We start from the raw sequence: 24,366 nt of genomic DNA, 5'->3' as shown, positions 1-24,366 counted from the left end.
TAATTCTAGCAGCGGTGGAATTTGCATAGATTTGTTTGTACAACAATAGTTTGCTGATGGCTTGATCCCAATGATCCTAATGTCGTTGTCGTGACCCCTACTGTCTCAGGTATTATAGGCCAACTAGCCCTAACCCTCAGCTGCTGTTTGAGCTCGATGACGTCCAAGGAGGGTCTTGGCAGCCCCGCGAGAGCTCCAAGCTCCCCCGCAGTGGGAATTGGAGCAGTCCCCCACCAACTGGACACTGGACCCATTTGGCTTCTTGCTGTGTACTTTGTAAACGTCGACGTACCTTACTTTAGACATACCGTATCACCAATCATGTCGGGTAAAACAGCTCTTGTCACCGGCGCCACCGGCTTCCTCGGCCGGCAGGTCGTCAAGGCCTTCCAGAGTCACGACTGGGCCGTCAAGGGCACCGGTTACTCGCGCGCAGACGGCGTCAACACCCTCAAGGTCGACCTTGCCAACCCCGCCGAGATCGAGAAGGCCCTAGAGGAAGTGAAGTGTGTACACCCAACCCCATTGCCCTATTCCACGACCCCCGGGGCCAGTTCACTAACCAGCACCGACGAGCAGACCGCAGGTGGTAATACACTGTACGCCTTCCCCCTTCCCACCCTCTATCCCTCCACCCCCCCTTTCCTAACCACGCACTAACCCCCCCCCCCCCCCCCCCACCAGGCGCCGCCAACCGCTTCCCCGACAAAGTGGACGCGGACCCCACCGGCACACGCGCGCTCAACATCGAGGCGTCGCGGGCGCTAGCGCAGCAGTGTGCGGCGCGCGGCGCCCTGCTCGTCTACATCTCGACCGACTATGTCTTTGCGGGCCGCCCCGGCGAGGCCCCATACGAGGCCGACGCCCCCACGGGCCCGACGAACCTGTACGGGCAGACGAAGTTGGATGGGGAAGGGGCGGTGTTGGGGGCGTTTGAAGAGGGGTTAAGGAGGGGGGAGGGGAAGGGGGGTGGTGCGGTGGTGCTGCGGGTGCCGGTGTTGTATGGGGAGGTGGAGGGGGGGAGGAATGCGGAGAGCGCGGTGAATTGTTTGATGGATGTTGTGATGGGGGAGGGGGGGAAGGTTGGGATGGATCATTGGGCGTTGAGGTATCCGACGAATACGGAGGATGTGGCGAGGGTTTGCTACGGTGGGTTGTTTTCTGAGCCCTTACGGAGGATATCTGGGGTTACATTTACTGACGGGGTGTGTGGTGTAGATGTGGCTGTCCGGTATCTGGGCGAAGAGGACAAAGCGTCACTGCCGCGCGTGTTGCAGTTCTCGAGCGAGGACAAGTACACCAAGTACGAAATATGCCAGCTGTTCGGCGAGATTATGGGCACGCCGATCGATCGAATCGTGCCGAATACCGAGGGCAACGATCCCAAGGCCAGCGTCCAGCGGCCGTACGACTGCCATCTCAGCACGAAGGCGCTCAAGGATATAGGAATTGATGTCTCGACACAGGATTTCGTCGGGTGGTGGAGGAGAGAATGCAGGGCGTTTCGGCATTGATGTGATTCGCATCACGCGTCTCCCTTCTCAACTGGTCGCGACACCGACACGGGGTCGCGTAGGAATGTCTGAGGTTCAGAGACCCGCGGCGGAGCACGCGCCGAGCCAAAGAAAGCATGGATTGCGGAATTCGGGGTGGTGGCTGGCGAGAGTTGGCAGGCAAGGCAGGACAGATCTGTACATAAAATAAGTCAAACAGCCCTTGCGTTGCTGATCGCCAATCGGAAGTCAAGTAACTTCCGGGCCCATCGAGGCGGAACCGCACATCACCGTCAATCTCATGCTCGCCCACGGTGTAGCCACCCTCTGGCCAAAAAAAGCCGACCATGAAATGGAGCAAGAAATCAAGAAAAGAGAAGGAAGTAAAGGAAACCAGGAAAAAGGAACCAGCAAAAGCAATCAAATAAAAGAAACCGAGTCAAATAAAAAGTAGGCTTCGGGCTTCCGAATGGCTTTCTTTTTCGTTCCTCTAGCCGAAGGTTTCGGCGGCACCTACACTCGGAGTTCGGCCTTTTTTGTCGACGGGGTGCTCACCCACGGTGTAGCCAGCATGCTCATTCCGTAAAAAGGCAGGAACCGCGGGACGGTGAATCAAGATGTCTTCCCTGTCGAACGCGAAACCCTTGGGGTCGTCCGTGATGCGTGATGCTTTATTAACTGTTCCTGCCGGTGCTAGGTCGTCTCGTATTTTCCTTCGTTTCCACTCTGTTGTTACGGATTGATGCAAGAAGCCTGCAATTTACGATCGCTGCATGGTCATTCCCTCGTTCGCTACAACCATTTCCCAAGCTGACTGATCCTCAGCAACAAGCCCTGACCCACGATCTGCCCCAGGTGCCCAGCTCCAGAGATCTCCCGCCAAGGCTCCAAGGACCAGGCCAGCCAACAAGGGCCCGCGCCGTCTGGAGCCCTTTGACAGCAAGCCCCTGTCGAGCTGCCATGTCTGCAACGACGGCCACGAACACCAGCCTCAGGCCAGCCATCCCCAAAAGAACCGGTCAACGGGGCAGGCATGTGGCAAGGAAACGTGCAGTGGCTTTCGATGGGTCACTGCAGGTCGACGACACTAGCAAAGGCCAGCTCCAGACCAGCCCGTCGTTTTCCCCTGCATATTTGCTTGCAGCGCTGGAGTGGGCCGAAGATAGTGAAAATAGGAACATCGACAGGCCTAGCAACAAACCCAGCAGGGTACCGGGAAGGAGTGGGGAGCGCAAACCCCTTGTGCCGTCGTCGGCGCATAAAACGGCTTCAAACCTCAAGTTGCGGCCAGGACGCAGAAACGATGACGTGAAAAAGCTCGCAAAAATCAGGCCGCGGCCATCTGAGCCATCTGAGCCATCCACGCCGCGCATCGACTTATTACCCGAGAAGCTTGTCTTTCGGTCCCGCCAAACCCCAGTGTCGTTCCTTCCGCCCCCCTCTTCCGTCTCGCCTGATGCGGCAAGCAAGTCCGCGTTCTTTAATAATAAGTTGCCCTCATCGCCCATCAGTCCTGGCTCGCCACTCCAAAATCGCAAACAGCACCATCGGTATCAACAGCAACGACCGGGGACTAGCAACGAGGTCGGCCAGCCGCCTTGGTACAACGGCCCAAAAAAGGCTTCCTTTTCGGCCGACAACGTGGCACAGGTAGCAAACGAAACCAACAGGATTATTCTGGCCAGACCGCCGCCGCCGCCTGGGGGCAAAAGGTCCGACGGCAAACCCGCCGTGTATCAGACAATGCAGCCTTCCACAGTGCCGCCGCCATCAATGACCAAGTCCTCAAGCCCACCGCGCCAGCCACAAGGCCCGGTGCGTGAGGCGTTTGCCTTCTTCTCCCGCGGGCGGAAGAAGAGCCACGCCAGCGACTCGCCCCGTTCAACTCTCACAAAACGCTCTCGCGCACTGCCAGTCTCATCGACATCTACGTCGGCAGAAACACAAGAAACACAATTCGACTCGACCCATTCCCCCCAATCTCCTGGCATCGACTCCATCCCAGACATGGCGCGTTTCCCCGCCGAGGGGGAGAATCCTACGGGAAAGGTTAGTGGATCTGGGACGGCCCGTCCATGCTCGTTTGTATCTGGGTGCGATTTTAACTAATACGACTTTAGTCCGTTGTAGTGCGCTGCAAGGGCACTACGGTGACCGTTCTGGTCACCAAAGAGACGTCTGCAGCTGATCTGTTGGTGAGCTGCAGCCGGTCATTGGCCGATCTTGGGCGGCCAATCACCCTCGACACCAGCGTTGTCATAGAGCCATGCGTCCGCCCAGGGCTTGAGAGGAGGCTTCGACAGTACGAACTAGTTTGGGACGTCATCAGCGCTTGGGACAACGACTCGTCCAACTTCTTGACCGTCCTCTCAGACACCTCCGACCCCGACTGGGAACTAAGCCTTTCTAGCGTGCCCAAGTCATTAGACGAACCGGAGGGCTTTGTCCTCCCCCTCTACTTCCTTCAACGACCGGGAAAATGGGCCCAGCGCTTTATTACGTTGAAGGAGAATGGGCAGGTCTTTGCATCCAAAAAGCAAGATTTCAAGCCTTCCGACAAGAATGTTGCACGGCTTTGCCATCTTTCCGACTTTGACCTTTACCTGCCGACCGAGGCTGAGATGAGGAAGCAGCTTCGGCCACCCAAGCGGTACTGCTATGCCATCAGAAGCCAACAGAAAGCCACTCTATTTATCGATTCCACCCATTATTGTCATTTCTTTTGCACCGAAGATCCGATCGTTGCGCGGCAGTTCCGCTCTGCTGTGCAGGGCTGGCGTAGTTGGTACCTGGTGCACAAGAAATTGGGGTTACACGAGAAAAAAGAGGTGTCATCCCCAGTCAGCCTCTCCAAAGGCGATCACGGCTACCGGAGCAGGGCCTCAACCGACCAGGGATCCAGGGGCAGGCCCTCCATGGACCAGGGACCCAGGGGAAGACCATCAATCGACCAAGCCCCATTAATTCAGTCAGTTCCGTCCTCTCGTGACGATGTGTCACCGGATGCGTCAGCCGGGGGGTCAATACCTCCAGTTCCGCCCTTGCCAGCATCTCTCCAGGGGAAGAAAGCGGAAGTTTTTACTGCAACTGGGCTGCTTGGTAACGGATACGACGAGCGCAGACAGCAAGTCTTGCGGCGGGAAGCCTCGACAAGACATCGGCGGGGAACGGTGACAACGTCTCCAGATGATGACCCGTTCATCGACGGGCCTAGTCTGCTAAACAACCATGCAGCAGCCACACCTACCTCCGACGCCCGCCCTCAGACGGGCGGATCAGGTGGCAGTCCTGCCTCGCCGTCTCGCAGGCCAGACCGTGCAGGCTGGTTCCCCTCCGCCGTCCAACACTCGGCCGAGCAACAGAGCACCCGGCCTCTTGTCTCGTTATCCCGGAGGCCGAGCACCTCCTCGCACGGCCCATCCCGATCCCGCTCCGTTCGCCGCGCTGGCGAACCGCGCGGCGAAGAACATCAGCCACCGTTGCCCACGCAAAAGCTCCCCCCACAACCCCTCATCGACCTCACCCCAACCTTCGTCGAGCCCCCGCAGTGGAACCGCGAGGGTCGCGGCCGCGGTGTGCGCGCCCCGCAGGGCAAACCCCTCGTTGATCTCGCTACCGGGCATGTCCTCCCCCCCAGCACAGCCGCGCGCTTTAGGGACGCCGCGCCGCCTAAGAATCTGCTGCGTCGGCCCGACACGGCGGCACCATCCGCAACTTCAGGAGGCAGCGGTGGCGGCGGCGGCGGTGGTGGTGGCACGCTCATGGACCAGTATGATTTGAAAAAATCAGCTAGCCAGCGCGGGCGGCCGCGGGCGCCCACCCTCGGTGATGGCGCGGATCCTATCCAGGGGGGTCTGCTGGGCGACCTGGCGCGGCGGAACACGGTTAGGAGCAACGCCAGTGCTGGTGGTGGTGGTGGTGGTGGGAGTCGGCCGAGCGTGCCTTCGCCTGCGGCGGCGGCGGCGTATATGCAGTCGAGGGGGAAGACGATGCGGGTTGGGGATGCGGAGAGGGATAAGCTTAGGGAGCGGCTTAGGAATGTGGATGGTCGTGGAGGGGGGGGGATGGCGGTTAGGGAGAGGAGGTCGTAATAAGGGTTTGTTTCGCTTGTTGTTTTTTGGCTGCTTTGCTTCGCTTCGCTTCGATTCGCTTCGGCTGCTGGCTGCTGGTGTGGCCTATTTATTTTCTTTCCTTTCTTGGCCGTGCTGAGGTTATGGCGTGGATACGGTATGGGGTAACGACGTTACGTATCGGTATGATGGGATGGTCTCGAAAAAACAAGGGGATCGGGGGAAGACATCTAGTTTCAGCGATGTATTGGTTACTTGTAGCTCTTTGGATTCAGCCTCGAATAGACGTGCGGCTTCATGTTTTGATTCAACCCCCCGATCTACTCTACTCTCTCTGTAGCTCTCTTTTTTAACTCCGATTACAAAATGGGTATTAATGTGTGCTGAATCTCTGCAATAGGATGGCAAGAGATGTAACCTCGATATTTCTCCTTCAAGACGCGGCCAGCAGCAGCTTACTTGGTGCGCTTGTAGATCTTGCCGAGGAAGGCCTCGAACACACCCTTCTTCATGCCCTTCGACTCGTCGATCTTGGCGATCAGGGCGCGGACCTCGCCGACGGCCTTCTCCTCATAGTCCTTGTACCGCTGCTCCAGCTTGAGGTCGTCGTACAGCTTCTTGATGACGGCCTCCTTGTCCTTGTCCTTGCGGCCGTAGTTCTCCTCGAGCACGCGGCGCTGCTCGGGGGTCACGATGGCCAGGGCCTGGTTGACCAGCCACGAGCACTTGTTGTCCATGATGTCGGTGCCGATCTTGCCAATGTGCTCGGGCAGGCCAAAGTTGTCGAGGTAGTCGTCCTGGATCTGGAAGTACTCGCCCAGCGGGATCAGGATGTCCTCGGCCTGCTTGAGGTTCTCGGGGGTCGCGATGTCGAGCATGTACAGGGCCAGCGCCACGGGCAGGTAGAAGCTGTAGTAGGCCGTCTTGTACACCACGATGAAGCGGTACTTCTCCATGCTGAAGTTGTCCAGGTCGACCACGTCCTCGGGCGCGGTGAGCAGGTCGCACAGCTGGCCGATCTCGGTCTGGTACGTCACCTCGTGGAACAGCTCCATCAAGTCGACGTAGCGGGGGTGGCTCCGGAAGAACTTCTTGAGGAGCGTGTAGATGGCGGCCTCGAGCATGAAGGCGTCGTTGATAGCGATCATGCCTACACCCTCCTGCCGGTACCAGCACGGCTTGCCGCGCCGCGTGATGCTGCTGTCCATGATGTCGTCCGACACCAGGAAGAAGGCCTGCAGCAGCTCCGTCATCCACCCCAACGTCGCCGCTTGGAAGTACTCGTCCTCCGTCAGCGGCCGCCCGAGGAGCAGCGACACCGAGTCCGGCACCGACATGCCGCGGTTGCATTTGCCGCCGATGGCGTTGACCTGGAGGGACTGGAGGGCGGAGAGGTTGGTTAGCAGTCCGTTTTTCGCCTTTTTGTCTTCCCTTCGTTCTTCTCGGGTTTCTTATGCCGATTCTTAAAAATATTGCCCACTCACCTTCTTGTACCAGTCAAGAGCCTGTGCCGGAAGCTTGTAGGTGTTGGCATGCTCAACAAGTGCCGCCTCCAGCTTCGGGAACACGGCCTCGAACTCCTGGAGAGTAGTTTTTTGCGCCATCTTGTTTGTGAGTTGTTTGTTTTCTTTTCCTTTTGTTTGGGAGGCTTCAAGTACAGCGTTGAGACAAACCGTAACTAAGTCGGGTTTGGTTGGGGAGGATGGAGTTCGGGAATTGGAGTTGGGGGTTGGGCGTTCCGGGTCGGTGAACTTGGGTGTCACAGGCGGTGGGCCGGGAAACAGCGGCGTCGGCCAAAGAACCTTGGGAACTGTTGGGCCCAATTGACCCCTCCTTTTTCCTTTGTCTCTCCTTCCTAGAGTGGGGAAGCGCTTTTGATAGTCGGGCCCCTGAATGCCGCAAGATTTTGGCGGTGTATGATTCTAGGGGTGGGGGCAATGCGGCAGAATTCAGGAACCCCGGCAGTTTCCCCATCAAATGCGCGTCATTTGGCGGCAGACGCGTCTAAACAAGAGCTCCAACACCCCCTGTAATCTGTACCTGTATCTGTGCCGAAGCCATGCAGCTCGATTTCGGACAACACTGATTAAACAACATGCAGTGTCACCACTTGCGGAGGTAGTCTGACTCGAGCCCCAAATTGTAAACATGTGAATTAGCAGACCACCTACGTTATACCTGGTACCTTAACTATCCAAATACGATAGCCTCGACAGAAATCCAGCCACGCCAAGGCCCTCTCTTGCTGCTTGCTTCCTTCCCAGCTTTATTTATACTGTCACGCTGGAAGTTGACCCTCCATCAAACCCTCGATCACATCAATCTACCATCGCCATAACGACTCGTTTGTTTGACGCAACGCCCGCCCAGCATGGGCCTGTCACCAAGGGACTCGGTGCAGCTCAGGGAGACTCTACAAATAGCAGTGGTGAAGTGCTCCGAACGATGTCTCTACCAGTCAGCTAAATGGTATGTTTGATGGCGAGGTACCTATGTTGTGATCATCTGTCAACTGATTCGAACTACCAGGGCCGCAGAGATCCTCGATGCGCTTCCAGAACCCGACCTTGATACCATGTCGGATGCGCCAGGAAACAATGTACATCCCGTCTTCGCGCCGAATCCTGACCCTGTTGAGGCCGATCTAGAAGCTCAGGAGCTCGGGCGCTATCTGCTAGCAAAGTCGTACTTTGATTGCAAGGAATTTGAACGATGTGCCACCGTCTTCCTCCCGGAGCCCCTTCTAGCCAGCCTCCTGGGGACCAACCCGAACGAGGCCGCAAACCCGAAGGGCAAGGGCAAAGCCAAAGCGATTCCCGTGTCCTCCTCCGAGAACAGCCTGCCTGCGATTAGCCAAAAGAGCATGTTCTTGGCTCTGTACGCCAAAGTCATAGCGGGAGAAAAGCACAAGGATGAGGACACAGAGATGATCATGGGGCCCCAGGACTCGGGGTCCGTCATCAACAAGCAACTGGTGATCGTCAGCCGCTTTCTCACCAAGTGGTTTGCCCAACGAAAAGCCGATGATGGCGACTATCCGGCCAGCCAAGGATTTCTTGAGTATCTGTACGGCATGGTCCTAGCAAAAGAGAAGAATGATAATCTGGCCTTGGATTATCTGATGCAGAGCGTACATTTGTTCCCCTGGAACTGGGGCGCTTGGCTGGAGATCACGAACCTCGTTTCGAGGGCCGAACAGGTACGCAATGTGTAGCCCCCTTTCCTGAGCAGTGTGTAGCTAACTCCTCCCTCAGCTAACCAAAATCGCTCCCCATCTACCACAAAACATCATGTCCTACATCTTCCACGCGAACGCTTCCGTAAACCTTTACCAGCAGGGGCCAGAACTTGCTTCCTCGTTAAACGATCTTCTCGGCATCTTTCCCACCTCATCCTTCCTCATGACCTGCAAGGCATTGCTGTGTTATCACTCCAAAGACCTGTTCGCCGCCGAACAGGAATTCAACAAGGTGTTGGCCCTCCACCCGCAACGACTCGACTCGCTCGACCACTACTCCAACATACTGTACGTTCTGAACCGGCGTCCCAAGCTCGCTTTCCTGGCCCACCTCTGCTCCAACATCGACAAGTTCCGGCCCGAATCCTGCGTCGTGATTGGAAATTACTACTCGCTGCTCTCGCTTCACGAAAAAGCGGTGCAATACTTCCGCCGAGCTCTTACGCTGGACCGTTCCTGCCTCTCAGCGTGGACCCTCATGGGCCACGAATACGTCGAGCTCAAGAACACCCACGCGGCCATCGAGTCGTACCGCCGGGCCGTCGACGTCAACCGGCGGGATTACCGCGCTTGGTACGGCCTTGGCCAGACCTACGAGGTACTTGAGATGCATGCGTATGCGCTCTGGTATTACAAGAAGGCTGCGGGCCTTCGACCGTGGGACTCTAAGATGTGGCAGGCCGTCGGCTCGTGCCTGCAAAAGATGGGCCGCGACCGCGACGGTATTAAGGCGCTCAAGCGCGCCCTGCTGGCCGACAGCTACTATGACACCACGGCGGCGAGCAGCTTCGGCAGCGCCGGCCCCGTCGACCGGATGTCACAGATGGACCCGGAGGTGCTGCTGCAGATCGCCACCATGTACGACCGCCTCGACGAGGTGGACGAGGCAAAGGCATACATGGAGCTCTGCCTAGCGCAGGAGGAAGGCGCCGCAGGCGCTGAAGATGGCGGTGGCGGCGGCGGCGGTAATATCTCGCTGGGCGACTCCATCGCCATCCACAACGACGCGGCCGGGTCGGACGGCGAAGGCAACGGGGCGGACGGCGCGGCGGGGCCCGACGGCGGGACGGGGGTGACGTTCGCGACCAGCAAGGCGCGCATGTGGCTGGCGCGGCACGCGATGCGGGCCGACGACTTCGACACGGCCAACCGGCTCGCCATGGAGCTCTGCCAGGACGGCATCGAGGTCGAGGAGGCCAAGGCGCTCATGCGCGAGGCCCGCTCCAGGATGGAGCTCGCGGATATGGTGGAGCGCTAGAGGTCGCTGCCGCATTCCAGAGCTCGTCTCCTCAATCAGAGTCAGTGGGCCGAGCGAGTCGATGAGCTTCCCAAGGATGCCCAGGGCAGGAGGCAGTGGTCGCGCCAGAGCAGCGGGCGGCTTTCGTCGCAGGGGTGATGGCCTGCCCTCTGTTGCTAGTTGCGCGAGCATCGGGTGAAGTGAAAGCTGGGGTTTGCACGACGTAGCCATGGTTGTGGGAGCCGACATCGGCATGGAAATGCGCAAAATTACGACGATTCGATGGCGACAGCGACACACCGCACGAAGTTTGCGGTGTCAATGCATATATGATGAGGAGGACAAGGAACTGGTTATTGGTATGATTACGGTAACAGACAGCGTTAGTATGACTGTTCCACGGTATGGGATGAGACGTGGTACGCCCAGAGCTGGTTGCGTGCAGTCACGTCCCTGAGAAAACCGTGGTATTTATTGCCGTAGAGAATGGAGTGTAGACAGGTGTCGTGGAATAGGAATTTAGAGCACTGCTTCAGTATTCGGGCCCGTGAACCTATGCGAATAACACCAACATATCAGTTTCCTTGCCCAGGAATGGCGGGGCTGCACAGCACTCGTGGGCCGTTCTACATCCATACGTATATGTTTTGCAAGAGCCGCATCCAGTTGTGGTCTCATGTCAGACAGTGAACGTCATCGTTTGTATGTCAAGGCAAAAATAGTCACTTGCTTTAGTCAAACGTGCCCCTTCCAAATTTCGTCACTCCATTCCACACCAGTATATGTATACATCCAGATACGCAGAGCATAGTACAAGCATTCACCCGTCATGACCGGCCCCAACCTCCACTTCAAGTGTTCCCCTTACGCCTCGCTCCCATCATTTGACTCCCCGTTCTTCTCCGCTTGCGCCCCCGCCCCAGCTTGCGCCTGCAGCTCCGGAGACTGCTCTTCTATCGACTTGTTCCCGTTTTGGCCGTCGTTTGGAGATTCAGGGGCAGGCGGTGCCGGTGCCGGTGATGGCGGGGCGGGTTCTGGCGCTGGCGCTGGCGCTGGCGCTGGAGGGGGAGGAGGGGCAATGATTTGTTTGCCCCTGATGACTTTGAGCAAATAATCGCCAGCGTCCTCGAACCCGTCCAGTTTGCCTAGGCGAGACTGGAAAAACTCAACATCCCGCAGCATCCTGTTGGAAAATTATTAGTACATTTCCTGGGCTACACGATCTAAGCGAATGAAAACATACCTCTCCCGTCCCTGCTCCGTCTCGAGCTCCGCGGCTTGGTACGCCGCGCCAAAGGTGTCTTTGTAGTTTTTGAACACTGGCATCATGATCATGCGCACAGTGCCCTCGGGGAGGTGTTTTGTCAGGTTGCGGTGCAGTATGGTGGTTTCCTTGGCTAGCGTCTCCATGTACTCGTTCACCACGGGTTTGGATTCCTGGTCCCAACTGATGGCCTTCAGTTTTTTGGTACCAGCCAAGGCGCGGCCGCTCATAATTTCGATTAGCTTGTCGTAGATATTGTTCTGATGCTCTTGGAACGCCCGCCTGACCTTGTCAAATTCGCCCATAACGCTTGACGTGGCCGGTCCTGAGCCGCAATGCCGTCGGACGAATTCGCGGACATGTGGAATGATGGCTGCGATAAAAGCAAGGGATTGAGAAGCTAGGGCTAGGTGTTTTGTTGTTATGTTCTTGAGCCCGGCGGTGCGTGTTGCACCGGTGCCTAAGATGAGTTGGGTGCAGCGTGAGTTGAAGAGCTGGAGGAATGCGACCAGCGATGCCGATATTTCTCCTGTCATGGACGGTATGGCAGCTATAAGATGCAAGAAATGAGCCATGCCATGCATGCACGAGATGGCCGAGTTGGGGAGCAGGTAGCTTTCCGAGTCGACCACGGCACTCCTCGTTTTGGCCTTGCTTGTTCCGTTCGTTTGGACTGACAACACGTCGACCTCTTCGCCCGACTTTTCCGTGTCGGGGTGCGGGATCCATATTTGAGTTCCCTCCGTCCAGGTAACGGCATCGCTGGTGCTGCTCTCTAGAATTCGGCCGAGTAGCTCCGTGTCCTTCTCGCCGAAATCGGCCGTGTTCCACTGATCCGATTCCATGCCCTGCGCAAGCTTCTGGTTTTCGGCGTCCCCGTGGTATTGGATGAAATCCTTGATGTGGCCGTTAACGACCGTCTTTAACGTGGTACCGCTGCGCCCGGAGATGGCCTCGCATTCATTGGCAAAATGGAGGTTGAGCGTGAAGTATCGCAGGAACCAGAGGAGACCCAACCGCTTGCTTTGTTCCGATCGCACACGCAGTACCTTTACGATCTTTTCGTGCGCCACGTCCACTGCCTGCCCCAGAAGATTCGCAATGTCTACCCCCATGTGGATTTCTTCCTGGGCCTCCCGAGCGGCGCCTGACGCCTGCCTTGCCGTAGGGCTGAAGGGAGGTGACTGGAGCGGAGATCGGGCACCCGATGGTATGGGCGGTTCGCCGATGGAACTTGCCACATCCAGAAGAACCTTGGCTTGAGTACTCAGTCTCCTCAAAGCTTCAGCCACGCCGATGTATACGTTGGTCAACAACTTCTCGGCATCTTGAGGTTCGAGAGCGCGTAGGTTACGAGCTAGAATGATCGACCTCTCTTGCTGGGAGCGTTGGTTGCCGCCGGTTCTTGTGGACGTGGACATGAGCGATTCATTGTCATCGTCATTAGAGCTGGGCATATGCCGTCGGATGATGGTTCTAATCTCGCGCAGTGCCGCTTCCCGGTACGCGGTAGCCGCAGCTGTGAGATGCTTTGCACGTTGCAAACCCGTGAGGCTGGTGAGGAGCTCTGTCCGTATCAGGTTTGTCCCCGCCATGTATGCCGGGAAGGCAGAGGGTTCACGGCTGTGAGTTCCACGTGTTCGCGCCGAGGCACTACTCCAGCGCATTAGAACTTCTTGGAAAGACACTTGCTCGACATGACTCTGAAGGTCTGTAAGCAGGGTAGTGAGGAATTTGGCTTCGTAGGATTTCCCGATCTGCAGCCGAAGCGTGTCTAAGTCGCTGCTCACGCCCTGGAGAGCGGTAGCCCCCCTGAGGTCCCTTAGTTGGATACTAAGCTGGTTGGTCCCCGACACCTCGCCTGCCATAAGGTTCTCGACGGCATCGATATTGTCAAGAGCTTCATCAACCTGGCCGCCATCGACTAGGGACTCGCAGACGCCAACGGCGTTGACAATCTCTCTTAGTTGCATAACGGTTTCATGAAGCTGCTTGATGTTCTCTCTTTTCCTGCGCTGCTGGACAAGATTCAGACCGCCAATCGCGACCTCTTCATCAAGAGCTTCGAGTTCCTTCCTTAGCGCCTTGATCCTTTCTACCGAGTCCGCCGCTTCGGAGTGTAGTTCTCGGAGCGAGCCGAGGGCGGTAAAGAAAGTGGTGGATGCAGTGGATATGGACTGAATGAGATGCATCTCGACAGTATCCATGTACCATGACAGCTTCTCCTGTAGGATAGCATTCGTTGCTAGGGCCTTGCGGGGCGCGACGGCCTGGCCGTTGGACGCAGCCTTCCCGTCGGCCCCTGGCGCGGGCCGCACCACTTCGGAGCGCTCGCTGACGACATCGAATGTTCGTGGATTCTCCAGGTGGAAGTCATCGTCGAAGTATACGGTGGGTATGGTGGAGAGCGGAGGGGGTCCCTGTGCTGGTCCCCTTCTCGGACGCGAACTTGACCGCAGCGGGGCCGAGGCGGTTTCAATGGAGGATAGGGAGCTTAGCGACGCAGTCGACGTTCGTCTCGATGATAGCCCCAGCCGCCTACCTGGTCGCAAATGGCCTTCATCTAGGGCTTCGGGGTAGTCGTCCGGCTTGTTCCCTCGACGATGTGCGCTGCCCGCCCCCTGGTCCTCATTCGCTTGCGCCCGCCGCAGCTGTTCGTACAGAGGGCCAACCTGCGACAGGTACGACGTAAACTCGGATGCTTCGACATGTGGTATGTTCGTGAGCGCCACGGGGGGTATGTCTCGCGCGGTCGGAGGTTTATGTGCGCTCGAGGCAGGCGGCGCGGTGTGCGGGAGGAGGCCAGTCCTCACTATTGGAGGCTGTAGTAGCGTCGAGATGGCATTTTGGCCCGATTCGAAGACGGGGTTGGACGGGTTCCCCCAGCTATCTAGTGTACCCCCGACCGAGTGGATGGAGCTTGCTGTTGACCCTCTTCGCTGATGGGAGTGTTGGGAGCCATGAGGCGCTGTTCTTCGAACTGTTAGCTGTTGATCAAGGCGCACTCAAGCTGCCCGGACTGCGTGGAGGAGCGAGAGTAAGTGGGTGCCTTGTGTGTGTGCATTCGTACCCATGGAAGGGGAAGTCGCCCCGATGCCCAACCGATAGCGTCGGCGACAGGCTATCGACCGACTTGCGCGCCCCCTGATTTGCAAACATGATGCCTCGCCCAGTCTCCCCAGCCACGAGGCAAATTTGTTGTGTTGTTTGCGACCATCCAGGCCGGGGCGCGAGACCCTCGGGGAGCTTAATCCCAGGGGGGGACCGCTGTAACTAATGTGTAGGTGGATCTGACAATGAAGAGAGGCCGCCGTCACCGGGGTATCATTGCTGGGAGACCTTCAAGGGTGCATGCACTGCGTTGGTTTTCGGCTGTCGTTCAACTGTTGTGTTCTCGGCTGCAGGATATTGATTGGCAGTTTATTATCGTTTGGTTTCGGTGTCAGGGAGGTTTAAGTTGCCGTCAGCGTCCTGAGGTGCAGATGCTGAGCTCCTTGGCCAATCTGGCCGGGACTAGTCCCTTAGTTACGCCAAGCCTAGGATGGTACCCTGGGCCCTGCACAGCTTCACCCCTCTTATAGTTGCATACTTAGCTGGGGATAAGCTCTACCCTGGTAACGGGGCGACATATTTCTTATCCGAACCAACATCGCACGACCCACCGTGAAATAGAAATATGGGTCCAATTTAGATCCCTGTCAGAAAACGCGGTTCCGTCGCGTCGTTCTGGCGCTTTTGCGCGTCGCACAGTTCCCCCCTTCTGCAACCTCCTCCTAAGTCGTTACCCCTCTATCCGGAGTGCCATCGCAAGAAGAACTTGTCGAGCTACCCACCCCTCAACACCATCCCCCCGAAACCCGGCACAGACTAGTCGCATTCTGTTACCATGGATCGGCAGTCAGTATTTACCAGTCGCCTTTACGGTACCCAAGCCGAAAGTGAAAACTCCAACACACACGTCCGCGGCCTGCTCGAGTCCTTCATCCTCGATTTCCGCCTCGATAACATCTTCATCTACAGGTCCGCCTCTCGATAGACAGACTTAGGACTCCCCCTGGAGACTGACATATTTTCTACAGAGACCAACTGCGCGAAAATGCACTGCTCAAGAAATACTACTGCGACGTCAACATTGGAGACCTAATCAAGTTCAACGAAGAGATCGCCCACAGATTAGTGACAGAGCCCGCAGAAATCATCCCACTAGTATGACATGCCGTCACTCTTATGATATCTACTCAGCCTGACATCCTCTAGTTCGAAGCAGCCTTGAAGCGGTGTACCCACAGAATCGTTCACCCCCACGAGCCCAACGTCAAACTCCCCGAACACCAGCTCCTCCTCCACTCCAGCGCCGAAGATGTATCGATCCGCAACTTGGACTCTCTCACCATATCGAGGCTCGTTAGGGTACCCGGTATCGTTATCGGCGCCTCAGTCATGTCATCGAAGGCGACAGAAATCCATATCCAATGCCGCACCTGCGACCACGCACAAGACATTGCTGTTCTCGGAGGATTCAGTGGCGTAACCCTCCCGAGGCAGTGCGGGAGGAACAGGGCTCCTGGTGATCCGACAGAAAAGTGCCCTCTCGACCCCTATTTCGTCGTGCACGAGCAGTCGAAATTTGTCGACCAACAAATCATCAAGCTTCAGGAGGCGCCCGATCAGGTGCCGGTGGGAGAGTTGCCGCGTCATGTCCTCATATCCGCCGACCGCTACCTCACAAACCGGGTAGTGCCCGGGTCTAGGTGCATTGTCATGGGCATCTTCTCCATCTACCAGAGCAAGGGGTCTAAGAACTCGAGTGGTGCTGTCGCGATCCGCACGCCCTACCTACGTGCGACTGGTATCCAAACCGACCTTGACCAGACCGCCAAGGGGCAGGCCGTGTTTTCAGAAGAGGAGGAGCAAGAGTTCCTGGAGCTCAGCCGACGGCCCGACCTCTACAACATCATGACTGACTGCATCGCGCCGTCCATCTACGGCAACCGAGACATCAAAAAGTCCATCCTCTGTCTCCTCATGGGCGGCTCTAAGAAGATTCTCCCTGACGGGATGAAACTACGTGGTGATATCAACGTCCTCATGCTTGGTGACCCTGGTACAGCCAAATCCCAGCTGCTCAAGTTCGTCGAGAAGGTGGCCCCTATCGCCATTTACACTTCCGGCAAAGGCTCCTCCGCCGCCGGTTTGACGGCTTCCGTTCAGCGAGACCAATCAACCCGCGAATTTTACCTCGAAGGTGGTGCTATGGTGCTCGCAGACGGTGGAGTGGTGTGCATCGACGAGTTCGACAAGATGCGTGACGAGGATCGGGTAGCAATCCACGAGGCCATGGAACAGCAGACAATTTCGATCGCCAAAGCAGGCATTACTACTATTCTAAACGCACGAACCTCGGTGCTCGCCGCCGCCAACCCCATCTTCGGGCGGTACGATGATATGAAGACGCCCGGAGAAAATATCGATTTCCAGACCACCATCCTTTCTCGTTTCGACATGATCTTCATCGTCAAGGACGAGCACGAGCGCGGCAAAGACGAACGCATCGCCAAGCACGTCATGGGCATCCACATGGGCGGGCGCGGCGTAGAAGAGCGCATCGAGTCCGAGATTCCCGTCGACAAGATGCGCCGCTACATCAGCTACTGCAGATCGTGAGTTCCTCCCCAACTTTCCACACATATCCTCCCACCCTCGCCCCTAACTAACTAACCCTCCCCCAGACGCTGCGCACCCCGCCTCTCGGACGCAGCAGCCGAGAAACTCTCCTCCCACTTCGTCGCCATCCGCAAACAAGTACACGCAGCCGAGCTCGAGGCCAACACACGGTCGTCCATCCCCATCACGGTGCGGCAGCTGGAAGCCATCGTGCGCATCACCGAGTCGCTCGCCAAGCTAGCGCTCTCGCCCGTGGCCACCGAGGAGCACGTCGACGAGGCGATCCGGCTGTTCCTCTGCTCGACCATGGACGCCGTCAACCAGGGCAGCAACCAGGGCAGCCGCGAGCTGAACGAGGAGGTGACGCGCATCGAGGCCGAGCTGAAGAGGCGCCTGCCCATCGGCTGGAGCACCAGCCTGGCCACCCTGCGCCGCGAGATGGTCGAGGGCAAGGGGTTCAGCGAGGCCGCGCTGAATCGGGCGCTGATGTTTTTGCAGAGGAGGGATACCATCATGTTTAGGAACCAGGGGGCGCAGGTTTACAGGAATGGCGCGTAGTTTTGGAGGGGCGGGGGATGGAATGCCTGATCAGGGGAGATTTGTTTGTCTGTTTATCTGCATGGGTAAAGGGCGCTGGCGTAGGTTGGGATAAGGGGTATGAACTGCCACGGGGAATACAATGACACGAGATGAGTTGAATTCGAATCTTGGGCGTATTACTCTTCTCCGGTCAACCAGTCGATAATGTGGGTTCTATGTAATCAAATCCGTCGCATGCCTTCAAGTAACGCTAAACCTATCAAGTCTATACCATTCAAAAGGGGGTTCCAGTCCTTCCGAGTCGGGGGTGAGAATGGGACTCGAAACCCTGTCACGATGTGGGGATATCGAGCCATAAAACGATGCCTTGTCATGAAAACAACCAAGTCCTTTAAGCATACGCGAGGGTATTATCATCCCTAATCATACCCGCCACTCCAAGGGCAGCCTCATTCCCAGCAACGCAAGGACCACGGACAACAATCTGCAAGCACCAACGTCAGTCACCAAGTTCACAAACAACCAAATTAACGGCGCAAAAACTTACCTCCCCCTTACTTCCCTCATCCCCCGACTTCCACACACCCATATCCCTCAGCACAACCTCCGCACTCGTCAGCGGCGGGCCAAAGTGGCAGCCGCCGCCCTGCTCGTTCTCAAATACCCGGTAGTCGAAAAACCCGGTCTGGGCCACGGCGCCCGCGACCTTGGCGGCCGTCAGCGCATACATGATGCGCGCGCCCGTCAGCACGCGCAGGTCGGCCAGCACGGTGGAGGACAGCCGCGGGGTGTCGGCGCCGGCGCGGTCCGCGGTTAGGATTAGGCGCAGCTTGTTGTTGCTGTTGTTGGTGTCGGTGCCGGCGCTGGGCATGACGCCGTTCTGGGTGAGCTTGCGGACCCGCATGCCGTGGAGGGTGCGGGTGATGAGGGAGCTGTTGACGCGGGTGATGGATTCCTTGTGGGTCTTGAGCAGGGCGGCTGGGGTGGCGACGAGGATGGTTGGGGACACGCCGCAGGTGGCGATGGCGAGGTCGTCGGCTTGCGCGGCGACCGAGTTGAAGGCCACGGAGGCGTTGGAGTAGAGCGCGGCCAGGGTGAGGACGAGGGTGTGGGTGTTGGCGAGGGAGTCGGCCGGCAGGAAGAGGTCGGAGGGACCGATCCGCTGGGAGGTCGCGACGGCGAAGAGCTGGGCGGCGACGCCGGAGATGAGGTTGGCAGACGTGAAGCGCACCATCTCCTCCTGTTGGCCGCGCTTGGACTTCCAGAACACAGTGACGTCGCGGGCCGCTTTCTGGCCCTCCAGCTGCGGCAGCTGCTTCCCAGCGTCCACGGGGCTGTCGTTAACGATATCCTGCCAGGTAGAGACGTTGACGCTGCTTCCAGTGCCCTGGGGAACCTCGTTCCAGTCCATGTGCTTGCTGCCCTCATCGACGACCCAGATCAGCTGGCGCAGGGAAGGGTAGCTGCCGACAACCACGTCAAAAGGGAACGAGCCGGGCGCGGTTACCACGGTATCGGCGGCGGAGCGGCGGAGCATAGAAATGATGGCATCGGTAGGCTCGTCGAACGGCAAGATCACGGCGGTTAGGTCGTAGAAGGCGCAGGCGAACAGAGTCGCGATCAGTTCGACAGAGTTCGGTAGATAGATAGCCACACGGTTGCCGCCCTGGTCGATGATATGCTGGCCGATCAGGTTGATCTGGCGGGTGATATCGGCGAGCTTGTGTTCGATGGTCTTATCGGTTCCCAGCGCAGTCAAGATGCGACCAGTCGCTCCCTTGGTCAACCCATCCTCCTGCACACCGGCGACGGCCTGGCGCCAAATGTCCCGCAGATCTCCATCCCGGCCTCTCGACCACTTGGAGGCGCCCAGGTCCTTCACATTCAAACTGGCGTTAAGAGGCATGCCATGGGGGGCACCCTGGGATCGGTAGACGGGAGACTCGCCAGGTTGGCGCACGGGGGAGCCCTGGGCTTGACGAGCGAGGAGGAAAGGGTGGGTGTCCGGGTCTTGCCGCGTAGTTAGCTGGTAAGTGAGAAAGCCGGCGAGGACTGTGAAAATGGCGCTAGTCCAGAGATTCCATTGCCCGAAGAGCCCAGTGACGCTCTCGTCAAGCCGGAGCAACAGCGTGTCCATTATGCCAGCGTAACGCAACCAACGTTGGAGAAATTTCCAATGCTTTGGGGGAATTGCGATCACAGGCAAAGCAAGAAGGATTGGATCCGAAATGCCGGAAGCCGTGGGATTCAAGGCCAAGTCGACGGAATCCGAGGCCTCCTAAGCTGGAGTGTATGTAATGTACATCCACCAAGTATGTCCACAGTACGCTATTAAAGGCGCCATGGAATGCCGGGAGAGATGGAGCCAAGCGGTGGGGAGCTCTGGTTTTGGAGCTGCCCAAATGTGGGGCTTCCCGAAATGTGGAGGCCCGTGCGGTCTAGCTGAACAACTGCCGGCAGCTGACAACAAAGACCCTGCTTGAAGCTGTCGCCTGGTGAATTGTTGACTTCGCGACAAATCGCGAGCTGTGTCCAAGCCAATTTGGGTTGTATTCAAACAACAAGCTTCAAACACCAGCGACAAACGAGGACACGACCGAGCGGAACGTCGCCTCAAAGCGACCTCCCGGCCATTTGGCTTTACTAACAACATACAGCAGACATCGACATTTTGTAGCCAATCTCGCCCCGCGAATTCTTGACGGTAACTGCGCATGAACTGCGATTGAGGAGGCAGTTCATCGCTCGCATCTCCGCCACTGTACTCGTCGAGAGTTTCGCTATATTCTTAGCCTTCCGCCCTCCGACAAACAACTGGCAACATCACGACCAGCGCCATGTCCTCGATTATGACGCCGGTTAAGGCCACTCCCGTCAAGCAAACCACGGCACCAGTTGCCTCAGATAGTCCTGGCAACTGGAAACACCCCCGCCTCGCCGAGATCACACGGCGGCAGAGCCAGAATGTCTTTTCGGAGAAGAACATTAGGAAGATGGTCTATAATGCCGTGGCACTAGTTGGCATTGGACTGTTGCGGCAAGTGGTGTTGCCCTTTGTGCCATCCTGGTTGTGAGTTCCCCGCGATGAAAACCGCGTCACAACCATACTGACCCTTTGACTAGAATTACACCCCTGTGGAGGCAATACAGCAGCTGGATCACTGCGACACTGATCCTTGTGCCATTAATCAACATCGTCATGGCGCTGCTGCCATTGTACCGGCCCCAGGACGACCTCTCCGACATCCCCCTCACCCCCGCCCAGCGGAAGCTACTCGGCCTTCCTCCGAGCTCGAGGCCGGAAACACCGAACTCGGTCTACAGCACACCCCCGCGATACTCGCGGACCCCCTCGCTTGCCGGGTCGCCCGCCAGCATCAAGAGCTACGCGAGCTCGCCGCTCTCGAACTTCGCCAGCCCGAGTCCTGGGCAGTACTCGTCGCCCCGGTTCGGAACCTCGCCGTCGAAGCTGAACGCGCCGCAGTACTCGCCCTCAAACGTCAGCCCTCTGCGGCACAAGGCCATAGGAGGGAGAACAACGTCGTTCGGGTCAACCAGCCCGCTCAACGCGAGCACCGCATCGAGTGCGTTTGGCGAGGGGCCTGCGACACCGACGCCGGCGACGGGGAAGCGGTCGACTGTGGGCCTGAACAATAAGTGGCTGTATGAAAAGGGGAGGAGAAGTTCGGGAAATAGCTGGCTGCACGCATAAGACCCGGGGCCTCTGCAAATCGAAGGACGGTTGTATGTATGTGTTATGGCCAGCCTTGAGCTTGGACTGGTGTTGTTCTAATGGAAAAACAAACTGAAAATTACCACACAATGCATGATAGATTCGTAGTCCTAGGGGTCATCTTTTGAGTTCGTGTTTGCGTGCATGATGTGAAGTTCCACAAGTTTGCACCAGAGTTATTAACAAAAAATAGAGTTGAATCAAAGAGAATAAAAGTATTAAAGCATAGGATAGTGGGTATATAGGTATCTTAAATTTCCTCCTCCCAGCCGCTCTATCGACCACCACAGCCTCAAAAGAAAAGGGGGAAATGATAAAATGAAAACAGAATGAACTGCTAGCCGGGCAAGCCAAATCGGGTTCTTATCGAGCCTCTTCTAAGGGCGGCGTGTTCACGAGCGTACCAGGGCTCTCGTCCTCAACACTCGAGACCACGACGGGAGGGGCAAGGCGCTCGGCATCCTTCCCCTTACCTTTGTGGTCACCACCCTGCGCCGCCGCTCCGCTCGCCGCAGGTGCACCTTCCACCGCTCCGGCCGGGCTGCTGTCCTCGCTTGACCCGGTAGCGGCGACGGGCTTTTGTCCCTCCACCACGGCTCCCGCGGCCTGCTTGCCGGCATCTGCAGATTCCACAGGGACCCCCGTTGACGACACAGCCGACACAAGGCGCGAGTCCTTCGCCAACACCGCTTTAGCGAGCCCACGTACCCCAGCGAGGATAACCTCAGGTTGTTCCCAAGCGAGCAGTCCGCTGCTCGGCCCAGCCACGCGTTGAATATGGACGACGTCGAAAAGGGTGTTGGCCCAGGCTGGCGGATAGTAGCTCTCCTTCCTAGCAGCTACCTCCTCCGCCGTGGGCCACAAGCCAGCAGTCTCTTCGTCCCCTTCCGCCACAGCCACAGCCGTAGCCGTTTCCGGTTGTTTACCCTTCTGGCTGCCATCCGCCCCAGCAAACACGGTAATGGCAACCTTCGGCTTGTGCCCCCGAGCGGGTTTCTCATCCTCTTCCATATGCCTCCCACACGCCGCCCAAAACCTCAACATCCCTTCCGGCCCCGGCAGCCACATCAGATTCGCCAGCGTAATCAGCTCATCCCGTGTAAACACGGCCTTCCCACCCCCAGCCGCCAGCCGCAGCCCCCTCAGCAAAAACGCCAACATCCCCACGGGCGAGTCACAAAGCGCGTACGCGAGCGTATCCGGCTCCGCCACCCTCCCCAACCCACCACCACCACCACCACCACCACTCCCACCCCCATCCCGTCCCCCTCCCCCTCTCTCTCTCTCTCTCCCTCTCCCTCTCCCCCACTCATACCCCCCATTCCCATCACCACCACCCCTCCTCAACAACACCCTCACAACAACCCCCCTCCACCCGCCCCTCCACCCCAACCTCGGCGCCCGCAGCACCGGACACACCAAATGCCCGCCGACACATGACGCCCCATGCGCCGTGACCAGCCGCCGCACGATGAGCTCGCCTATCCTGCCAGCACCAGCAGCACCACCACTGCCGATACTAGCATTGGTGGTGGAGGGGGTGGTAGAGGGGGAGGTGGCGGTGGCGAGGTAGGCGGGGTAGCCGAGGCGGTGCATCAGGGTGTTGAGGATGGTGGCGGTGGTGGGGATGGGGTTGATGTCTGGGGAAAAGGAGGGGGGGAGAGGGTCGGAGAAGGCGGTGCCTGACAGGGAGGGGATTATTACGTGGAAGTACTGCCGCTGGTGTTGGGTTTCATCTGGGCTGCCGCTGCCATTGCCGGGCTGGGTTGGTGTACCCGTGAGGAGGGGGATGAGCGGGGCGAGGGAGAGGGCCGGGAGCGGGAAGGGCGGGATTACCAGCAGAGGGATGGCGCCGGGTGTGTGGGAGCGGGCGTGGATGAAGTGGATGCGGATGGGGGCGTGGCTGTCTGGCGGGGTGATGGCGGTGCGGAATTGGGGGAGGTGGGGGTTGGTGTTGAACTGGGACTCCGTGGTGCGCCAGGAGTAGGACTCGAGCCTATCGGTGGACGGCGGGTGGTCTCGTTAGTAATGGGGTGCGAGAAGCGGCCTCGGGCGGGGGCCGGAGGAGTTGTTTGGGGCACGGAGGAGTAAAATAATACCAGTAGTCAATGAGTGGCTCGATGATGGGCTTGGGAGCCCATGTGTTCGAGTCCGAAGCAGGAGAGGGTTCGTGGGGTAGACGGGTGAGTTCGAGCTTTTGGCGGGTAAGATCGAGGTGTTTGCTGGGAATCTGCGCAATGTGTGTTAGTTTAATGAACTACGAATACGTGCTGTTAGTCTCGAGCGAAATATCGATGAACTCACATGAATACTGTACGGCTTGACCTCGTCCGCTGCCGGAGAACTAAGTCCTTCTGCCATCTCGGCGGGTCTACACGCATATGCAAGTGATAATTAGAGTAGTTAATCATATATGAGTTTTTGTCTCAGCTCAAGAACGGGCGGGCAGGATGAAGCGAGGTGACCAAAGACGGAAGGAAGGAACGCAGGACGGGACACGCGGAAGGACAAAGAGATGGTGTGTGATGACACACAAAACACGTTATGGAGACAGGGAATCTCAAGTCCGGGTTCTTGGGATATACTATCGAAACCTCGCTCTCGCTATACGTATATAATGCGTGCCGTTATATCCACGTTGCTAGCACATGACAAGGGTTACCGGCGGCTGTGGCACCACCCAACAGCGCGCCAGTTGAACCATTTGACTGGAGCTCGCGGGACAGGAGCATTTGTTCCGAAATCCAGGGTCCTCGCTAAGTCGGCTGTGGAGCGATACCCGTGGCTGGAATCTGGGGAAGGGTACCTGATTCGATCAAGCAGCCGCAAGGGTCCAACGATGTTACACGAATGATGAAACAGTGGCGGTGCTTGAACTTTCGCTGATGTTTTGGAAACCACCCCACCGTCTATCTCATTGGGTGCGTTCCTAGGATAGGAAGAGAGCCCTGTAATACTGTGCTGTCGCTTTCGGTTACACGGCAGCAATCCGGATGTCCGTCTGGGCGGGCGGGAAAATACTTGATAACTCGGATTGCTAGATAAGTATTCGTAGCCCACTGATTCCGTTGCCCCTTTCCTAGGGCCGTGTAGCTGTGTTGCCACCCAAAAGAGGATTGCTCGTTGT

General features: G+C 57.7%; 9 protein-coding genes across 9 annotated transcripts; 5 read left to right on the top strand and 4 right to left on the bottom strand.

Moving 5' to 3' along the window:
- Nucleotides 1-230: 230 nt before the first annotated feature.
- Nucleotides 231-1,865, top strand: F5144DRAFT_526991 (uncharacterized protein). Its single transcript, XM_066786842.1, has 4 exons — nt 231-506; nt 580-599; nt 685-1,149; nt 1,219-1,865. Exons 1-4 carry the CDS (start codon nt 322-324, stop codon nt 1,512-1,514), a joined length of 966 nt encoding a protein of 321 aa, XP_066646511.1. The 5' UTR covers nt 231-321; the 3' UTR covers nt 1,515-1,865.
- Nucleotides 1,866-2,081: 216 nt separating this feature from the next.
- Nucleotides 2,082-5,875, top strand: F5144DRAFT_526988 (uncharacterized protein). Its single transcript, XM_066786841.1, has 2 exons — nt 2,082-3,542; nt 3,614-5,875. The coding sequence occupies exons 1-2, from the start codon at nt 2,454-2,456 to the stop codon at nt 5,582-5,584; spliced, it is 3,060 nt and encodes a 1,019-aa protein (XP_066646510.1). The 5' UTR covers nt 2,082-2,453; the 3' UTR covers nt 5,585-5,875.
- F5144DRAFT_505781 (farnesyl pyrophosphate synthetase) lies at nt 5,876-7,520 on the bottom strand. The gene is made up of 2 exons (XM_066786452.1): nt 7,048-7,520; nt 5,876-6,942 (listed from the first exon to the last, which is right to left on the bottom strand). Exons 1-2 carry the CDS (start codon nt 7,165-7,167, stop codon nt 6,019-6,021), a joined length of 1,044 nt encoding a protein of 347 aa, XP_066646509.1. The 5' UTR covers nt 7,168-7,520; the 3' UTR covers nt 5,876-6,018.
- A 304-nt stretch (nt 7,521-7,824) lies between these two features.
- Nucleotides 7,825-10,163, top strand: F5144DRAFT_117520 (anaphase promoting complex subunit 8). Its single transcript, XM_066782190.1, has 3 exons — nt 7,825-8,032; nt 8,093-8,762; nt 8,818-10,163. The coding sequence occupies exons 1-3, from the start codon at nt 7,935-7,937 to the stop codon at nt 10,057-10,059; spliced, it is 2,010 nt and encodes a 669-aa protein (XP_066646508.1). The 5' UTR covers nt 7,825-7,934; the 3' UTR covers nt 10,060-10,163.
- A 567-nt stretch (nt 10,164-10,730) lies between these two features.
- F5144DRAFT_117506 (Vps54-like protein-domain-containing protein) lies at nt 10,731-14,832 on the bottom strand. Its single transcript, XM_066782189.1, has 3 exons — nt 14,373-14,832; nt 11,282-14,270; nt 10,731-11,221 (listed from the first exon to the last, which is right to left on the bottom strand). The coding sequence occupies exons 1-3, from the start codon at nt 14,374-14,376 to the stop codon at nt 10,903-10,905; spliced, it is 3,312 nt and encodes a 1,103-aa protein (XP_066646507.1). The 5' UTR covers nt 14,377-14,832; the 3' UTR covers nt 10,731-10,902.
- A 170-nt stretch (nt 14,833-15,002) lies between these two features.
- Nucleotides 15,003-17,727, top strand: F5144DRAFT_117456 (MCM2/3/5 family-domain-containing protein). The gene is made up of 4 exons (XM_066782188.1): nt 15,003-15,322; nt 15,382-15,508; nt 15,560-16,962; nt 17,032-17,727. The coding sequence occupies exons 1-4, from the start codon at nt 15,189-15,191 to the stop codon at nt 17,522-17,524; spliced, it is 2,157 nt and encodes a 718-aa protein (XP_066646506.1). The 5' UTR covers nt 15,003-15,188; the 3' UTR covers nt 17,525-17,727.
- F5144DRAFT_641518 (uncharacterized protein) lies at nt 17,599-19,643 on the bottom strand (the record flags this gene model as incomplete). Its single annotated transcript, XM_066792771.1, has 2 exons — nt 17,599-17,990; nt 18,054-19,643. The coding sequence occupies 2 exons, from the start codon at nt 19,641-19,643 to the stop codon at nt 17,898-17,900; spliced, it is 1,683 nt and encodes a 560-aa protein (XP_066646505.1). The 3' UTR covers nt 17,599-17,897.
- Nucleotides 19,644-20,018: 375 nt separating this feature from the next.
- F5144DRAFT_562101 (nuclear pore complex component-domain-containing protein) lies at nt 20,019-21,383 on the top strand. The gene is made up of 2 exons (XM_066788296.1): nt 20,019-20,576; nt 20,630-21,383. Exons 1-2 carry the CDS (start codon nt 20,344-20,346, stop codon nt 21,216-21,218), a joined length of 822 nt encoding a protein of 273 aa, XP_066646504.1. The 5' UTR covers nt 20,019-20,343; the 3' UTR covers nt 21,219-21,383.
- Nucleotides 21,384-21,462: 79 nt separating this feature from the next.
- Nucleotides 21,463-24,039, bottom strand: F5144DRAFT_641512 (Alpha/Beta hydrolase protein). Its single transcript, XM_066792770.1, has 3 exons — nt 23,544-24,039; nt 23,339-23,469; nt 21,463-23,235 (listed from the first exon to the last, which is right to left on the bottom strand). The coding sequence occupies exons 1-3, from the start codon at nt 23,598-23,600 to the stop codon at nt 21,603-21,605; spliced, it is 1,821 nt and encodes a 606-aa protein (XP_066646503.1). The 5' UTR covers nt 23,601-24,039; the 3' UTR covers nt 21,463-21,602.
- Between the last annotated feature and the right edge of the window lie 327 nt (nt 24,040-24,366).

The sequence above is a fragment of the Chaetomium tenue genome (assembly GCF_020726465.1).
Source record: "Chaetomium tenue strain MPI-SDFR-AT-0079 chromosome Unknown F5144scaffold_2, whole genome shotgun sequence".
NCBI classification, from domain to species: Eukaryota; Fungi; Ascomycota; class Sordariomycetes; order Sordariales; family Chaetomiaceae; genus Chaetomium; species Chaetomium tenue.
This window is presented reverse-complemented; position numbering and strand designations above follow the sequence as displayed.

Bases quoted from the DNA above. Each gene is read 5' to 3' on its own strand.
- F5144DRAFT_526991 (XM_066786842.1), top strand. From the start codon at position 322: ATGTCGGGTAAAACAGCTCTTGTCACCGGCGCCACCGGCTTCCTCGGC. The intron at 600-684 runs GTACGCCTTCCC...CCCCCCCACCAG, and splicing joins ACCGCAGGTGGTAATACACT to GCGCCGCCAACCGCTTCCCC. The intron at 1,150-1,218 runs GTGGGTTGTTTT...TGTGTGGTGTAG, and splicing joins TGTGGCGAGGGTTTGCTACG to ATGTGGCTGTCCGGTATCTG.
- F5144DRAFT_526988 (XM_066786841.1), top strand. From the start codon at position 2,454: ATGTCTGCAACGACGGCCACGAACACCAGCCTCAGGCCAGCCATCCCC. The intron at 3,543-3,613 runs GTTAGTGGATCT...ATACGACTTTAG, and splicing joins GGGAGAATCCTACGGGAAAG to TCCGTTGTAGTGCGCTGCAA.
- F5144DRAFT_505781 (XM_066786452.1), bottom strand. From the start codon at position 7,167: ATGGCGCAAAAAACTACTCTCCAGGAGTTCGAGGCCGTGTTCCCGAAG. The intron at 6,943-7,047 runs GTGAGTGGGCAA...TCCGCCCTCCAG, and splicing joins CTCTTGACTGGTACAAGAAG to TCCCTCCAGGTCAACGCCAT.
- F5144DRAFT_117520 (XM_066782190.1), top strand. From the start codon at position 7,935: ATGGGCCTGTCACCAAGGGACTCGGTGCAGCTCAGGGAGACTCTACAA. The intron at 8,033-8,092 runs GTATGTTTGATG...TCGAACTACCAG, and splicing joins CTCTACCAGTCAGCTAAATG to GGCCGCAGAGATCCTCGATG. The intron at 8,763-8,817 runs GTACGCAATGTG...CTCCTCCCTCAG, and splicing joins TCGTTTCGAGGGCCGAACAG to CTAACCAAAATCGCTCCCCA.
- F5144DRAFT_117506 (XM_066782189.1), bottom strand. The intron at 11,222-11,281 runs GTATGTTTTCAT...ATTTTCCAACAG, and splicing joins ACGGAGCAGGGACGGGAGAG to GATGCTGCGGGATGTTGAGT.
- F5144DRAFT_117456 (XM_066782188.1), top strand. From the start codon at position 15,189: ATGGATCGGCAGTCAGTATTTACCAGTCGCCTTTACGGTACCCAAGCC. The intron at 15,509-15,559 runs GTATGACATGCC...GACATCCTCTAG, and splicing joins CCGCAGAAATCATCCCACTA to TTCGAAGCAGCCTTGAAGCG. The intron at 16,963-17,031 runs GTGAGTTCCTCC...ACCCTCCCCCAG, and splicing joins TACATCAGCTACTGCAGATC to ACGCTGCGCACCCCGCCTCT.
- F5144DRAFT_562101 (XM_066788296.1), top strand. From the start codon at position 20,344: ATGTCCTCGATTATGACGCCGGTTAAGGCCACTCCCGTCAAGCAAACC. The intron at 20,577-20,629 runs GTGAGTTCCCCG...CCCTTTGACTAG, and splicing joins CCCTTTGTGCCATCCTGGTT to AATTACACCCCTGTGGAGGC.
- F5144DRAFT_641512 (XM_066792770.1), bottom strand. From the start codon at position 23,600: ATGGCAGAAGGACTTAGTTCTCCGGCAGCGGACGAGGTCAAGCCGTAC. The intron at 23,470-23,543 runs GTGAGTTCATCG...CACATTGCGCAG, and splicing joins TCAAGCCGTACAGTATTCAT to ATTCCCAGCAAACACCTCGA. The intron at 23,236-23,338 runs GTATTATTTTAC...GTCCACCGATAG, and splicing joins GAGCCACTCATTGACTACTG to GCTCGAGTCCTACTCCTGGC.